This window comes from Hevea brasiliensis, chromosome 6 (genome assembly GCF_030052815.1).
Source record: "Hevea brasiliensis isolate MT/VB/25A 57/8 chromosome 6, ASM3005281v1, whole genome shotgun sequence".
In the NCBI taxonomy this organism is placed as follows: domain Eukaryota; kingdom Viridiplantae; phylum Streptophyta; class Magnoliopsida; order Malpighiales; family Euphorbiaceae; genus Hevea; species Hevea brasiliensis.
The window spans coordinates 90,353,236-90,358,453 of NC_079498.1; the positions used below are offsets into that span (position 1 = coordinate 90,353,236).

Consider the following 5,218-nt stretch of genomic DNA (forward strand, 5'->3'; position numbering starts at 1 on the left):
AAAAAATAGTCAGGTTGCATGGAGCTCCAGTGACAATAGTCTCTGACAGAGGACTACAATTCATATCAAGGTTTTGGCATTATCTTTAAAATGAGTTAGGCACCAAGTTGGCTTTCAACATAACTTTTCATCCTCAAACAGATAGACAATTAGAAAGGACCATACAAACTCTAGAGGATATGCTAAGAATGTGTGTACTTGACTTTGGAGGATCATGAAAAAAGTACCTTTCTTTAGTTGAGTTTGCATAGAACAACGGCTATCACTTTAGCATTAGAATGGCACCATATGAAGCTTTAGATGGGAGGTAGTGCAGGTCTCCTATATATTGGGAAGAAGTATGTGAAAGAGCTTTAGCAGGAAGGGAGTTGGTGGAAATCATCAATCAAGCTATGCCCTTAATCAGGGTAAAATTGAAGACAAAAGCTAGCAGGCAGAAGAGCTATACAGATTTCTATAGAAGAGAAGTGGTTTTCCAAGAGGGGGATATGGTGCTTCTAGAGGTATCTCCAGTGAAGGGTGTCATCTGGTTTAGGATGAGAGGAAAACTAGCTACAAGGTATATTAGACCGTGCAAAGTGTTGCAAAGGGTCGAATATGTATCTTATAAGCTAGCCTTGCCACTCGAAATGGAGAGGATCCATTCGGTGTTTCATGTCTCTATGTTGCGAAAGCATGTATTAGATCCGAACAAGGTTATAAGTAAACCAAACATAGAAATTTCAGAGGATCTTTTTTATGTCAACCAACTAGTACAGATTGTGGATACACAGATAAGAAAGCTCAGGAATAAAGAGATACCTAAGGTCAAAGTCCTTTGAAATTGCCATAACATGGAAGAATGCATGTGGGAGACTTGTGACTCCATGTTACACCAATATCCTCAGTTGTTCTGTGTATGCTTTGCTATGTTTGTCTATGTTATGTTTTAAGTGTTTAGGTTATTGTATGCGTGTTTTAGCATATCAGGGTGAATGTTCTTAAGAGGGGAAGAAAGTAACATCTGCCATTTCCCAACGTCAGAATTTCTATTGTAGATGGAATAATATGGTGAATTCAAAAATTCCACAGATAAGGGAATAATGGTAGAAGTGCATAGGTATATGTGTGTGTGTGTGTGTGTGTGTGTGTGTGTGTGTGTGTGTGTGTGTGTGTGTGTGATGTGTTCAAAATGTATTTAAAAATAAAAATGTTTTAAAGGTTTACATCCCTAAAAGTTTTTAAGTGTTTTTTTAGGCAGAAGGAACTTCGACAGCTAAAGCATGGACTTTCGGCAATCGAAGTCCATTTTTACTGTTCAAATTCATTTTGGGCAGAATAGACTCTAGCAACTGGAACTATAACTTTCAGTAGTCGAAAGTCCCTCGACAGTGAAGGTATAAAAGGCTAACAACTTGTTTTTTTTCTATCCAAAGGCAACTTGAATTATTGCCTTTCTCTCTCTACTTTTTAGATATGCAAAGAGTTTTCCAAGGAGTTTTTTCTTAGTAATTTCATATTTTGAAGTTTGATTCTTCTACGGGGAAGCTTGGGGAAAATGGATTGAAGCTAGGATCATCAATTTATTTCCTTCTCCAATTCAAGAGAAATAAGTACTTTCTCTTTTCTTTTGACCTTTTAAAAGAATCTAAGTATGTCTAGGTGTAATAGGTTGTTGGATGTATTTGCATGTGGGGTTGGGAGTTTTGAATTTATGAAAAAGTTAAGCAAGGGGGATATTTTGCATGTTGAAGTTTTGGACATAAATATGTTTTCCTTATTGTGTTTTGGTGTTTTATTGTTAAATAAGGTTTTGTTCTTGCTTTTTGTGCAATTTAAGTGTTTATGGACATTGAATGGTTAGTTTCCTTAGCTAAACCTAAGGATTTCTAACTTTTGGGAAATTTGAAGTTTGCTTGAACCTTAAATAGGTTCCCTTTAAATGCATGTGAGTTTGAAGGATGTTTTTGAGTTGTTTAAGGTCTTAAATAGGTTTTAGAATGGTTGGATTGTGTTTTGGGAGCTTGGTATGAGTTTTGATGCTTTTGGAGAAGAAATTCTACAAGTTTTTGACTTAAGAATTCTAGAAATGCTCAGGTTCAATTGCTGAATACCATTGTTTTGGCAACTGATGTATGTAGTTTCTCATAAAAGAATATGGAGAAATTCTAGGTTCGGCAGTCGAAGTCCAAGACTTCAGCAGCCACAGTGGCTACTACTCGAAATGGGCACCAAAAGTTTAAGGGTTTGACAATGAAGTCCAAGACTGTTGTCCCAAAATAGTCCAAGAGGGGGGTGAATTGGACTTTAACAATTTTTCGGCCCTTGCTTGTAGCCTAATGAAAAATTGTAGCTTTGTTCAACTAGGTGCTTTTCAATATAAAATGAAAGTAATATGTGCTTCAACAATGTGTTCCTAAGTTGCAATTCAAGTCTCAATCAAAGTATATGGCAATATTTGACAAAGCATCCATCATACAATATACAACTAATTTTTCAAGTCACTCAATATGTCCACAAATTTATCAATTCAATCTATTCAACCAACATTCAATATCATGCATATAAGGAAAAATTTGCACAAAAGTAAAGAGGTCAAGGTTAGAGAGATCAAACACAATGATTTTTATAGTGGTTCGGCTTAACTAGCCTACATCCACTCTCTCAAAGAACCCTCTTTGAGTCTTCTCTCCACTATTTGCTCTTTTGAAGGCAAGAGACCAAAAGCCCTTTACAACTTTTCAACACCAAGCTTTTACCAAGGTAGCTTGAAACCTTCACAAGTGCTATCACAAGCACTTTCTCTCTCAAGCTTCAATAGGTGCTTGTATAACCTCTCTTAAATGCAATTCAATGTTGTAACACTCACTCTTACTCAATACAAATCAAACTATAAAGAAGAGATGAGTTGATTTGCCAATGGAAGCTCAAAATCTTTAAAGCTCTTGAATGAAAGCAATAAATGAAAAATCAATGTTGGAGTTCAAATGTAGGCTTTCATCAAATGTAAATGAAGTAAAGAATGTGTATTTATAGTCCCAAATCATTTTAGACCGTTTGAAACCCTTTTGGAACATTATACACACTGTCCAAGACAAAATAGCCGTTATTTTGTCCTTTTGTGCGAAGTTGAGCAGCTCTGATAAATTAGCAAACTAATGAAATTTTAGGAGCAGTCAGTAAACTAACTTTTTTAGCAAACTCATTAGCAAACCAAACAATTTAGTAAACCAGTTAGCAAACTAAGTCAACAGCTGCATATCTCAACTTGCAATGTCAAATGATTTAGACCTTAAAAAATATTTCAATGGTAGTATCCAAGGTCATGATGAGAAAAAGTAATCAGAAAATAAAATTTCATTTTTGAGCTCCATATGACTAAATTCTCATCCATTCTTTTCACAAAAGACCTAAGACTCAATTTTTTAATACTATGCCTTTCATACCTTTTCTTTGAGTCTTAGGTTCCATAATTTTGTCCTTTTCTCATTTTGAATTTGTCTTGAAATGCCTTTGAGTATTCTTTCTCCTTAGATGTAACTTCAAAAGTTCTTTAGCAATAAGACAAAGAATCTACACATCACTTTAAAGTTGGATTAGATAGATTCCCTTTGAGTTTTGTTATCATCAAAATCAATACTCATTTTGAGCTACACGGGGTCAACAATCTCCCCCTTTTTGATGATGACAAAACTCAATTGAATCAACAATAAAAAATAAAAGTGTGTGAAAGTTTATGTGAGTATGTGAATCAAAGCAGTATAGTATACCGAAAATGCTCCCCCTAAATATATGCACATAATTTCCAAGAAATCTATTTTCTGTACACAAGCTCCCCCTGAGTTTATGCTATAAAGCATATTCACAATTTTCTCAAAAAAAAGTTCCACAAATATTAACACAAGTATGAACACATATCCATCAATACAAGTATCAACACATTCATATCCATCAACACAAGTATCAACACATTCATATCCATCAACACAAGTATCAACACATTCATATCCATCCTATAAACACATATTCACACACATATTCACATATTCATATCCATCCTATTCTCCCCCTTTTTGTCATCAATCAAAAAGGAAACAGGAGAAAATAACCAAAAAGAATCATGTTAGCGCAAATGTGAACACAGTAAAGGGAACAATAGCAAACTAAAAATCAATATTAGCAAACAGAATAGTAAACTAAATATGCAAATAGGAAACTAAAAATCCAGATTAGATGGGAATCATTTAAGTCTTTTGCTCCTTCGAGTGGACTTGGAAGGCACCAACTTCTTCCTGGTTGGTTTAGCAGCAGGTGGCTGAGTTCCTTGGTCAGCCACTTGATCACCCTTCTGTGCCTCATCTTCATCAGAAGGTGGTTGAAGAGCAGCAGCGAGAGTTTGGTATGGATTTGACACAGTGGATTTAGTTCTTTTTCTCCCTTTCTTGGCTGCAGGGGCAGCAACTGCAGATAGCTGAGTTGGAGCACTCTCTTGGTGATCCTTGAGAGAAGCTTCCTTCTGCTGTGTAGGGGCAGCAGCAGTTTCAACAACTTTTTCAGATTCTAGAACCTTTTCACCATCCTTTGGTAGCTCACCTTCAGTTTCTACAATCTTTTCACCATCATGCTCAGTAGGTATATCAGCTGCAAGGCCAATTTCAGGTTCAATGACCTGTTCAGTAGCATGTTCAACAGGGGCTTCTACTGCAGGTTCAAGCTCAGGTTCAGCTACATGGTCACTTTCATGTGCCATAGCAGCAGGAGACTCACCAACCTTATTGCTTTCACCCTTATCAGCAGAGACTTGAGTAGCAGCCTCAACTTTAGTTGGAACACCAGTTTCTTTGGCCTGCTGAAGATCCATAATTAGCCTCTTCAATTCCTCATTTTGAGTGAGCAGGTGACTCACTTTGTAGTCAACCACATCCACATATTTTCTCAGAATGTCAAGGGACTGATTGGTTGAACTAAATTGTTCATTGACAGTAGCTTTTATCCCTTGAATTTCACTCAAAAATTCACTAGCAGAATCAGAACCAACTTTAGCAGAGGAGGAACCACCCTTTTCAAACCTTTTCTTTCTCCCATCAGTGTCAGAGTGTATTTCTCTGAGCACAATCAAGTCAGCCCTAGAGCTTTCCTTAGAGACATTCACATTTAGCTCTTTAAACACAGTAGTCAAAAGATGTGCATAAGGCAGTTTTCCAAACCCATAAGCTTTGCACATGTTCTTGAAAATTAA

General features: G+C 36.4%; 1 protein-coding gene across 1 annotated transcript; it reads left to right on the top strand.

Moving 5' to 3' along the window:
* The first annotated feature begins 392 nt into the window (after nucleotides 1–392).
* LOC131180667 (uncharacterized) lies at nucleotides 393–821 on the top strand. Its single transcript, XM_058148019.1, has one exon. The coding sequence runs from the start codon at nucleotides 393–395 to the stop codon at nucleotides 819–821; it is 429 nt and encodes a 142-aa protein (XP_058004002.1).
* The last annotated feature ends 4,397 nt before the right edge of the window (nucleotides 822–5,218 follow it).

What these genes read in the sequence shown, in the direction of transcription:
- LOC131180667 (XM_058148019.1), top strand. Translation starts at nt 393, where the DNA reads ATGCCCTTAATCAGGGTAAAATTGAAGACAAAAGCTAGCAGGCAGAAG.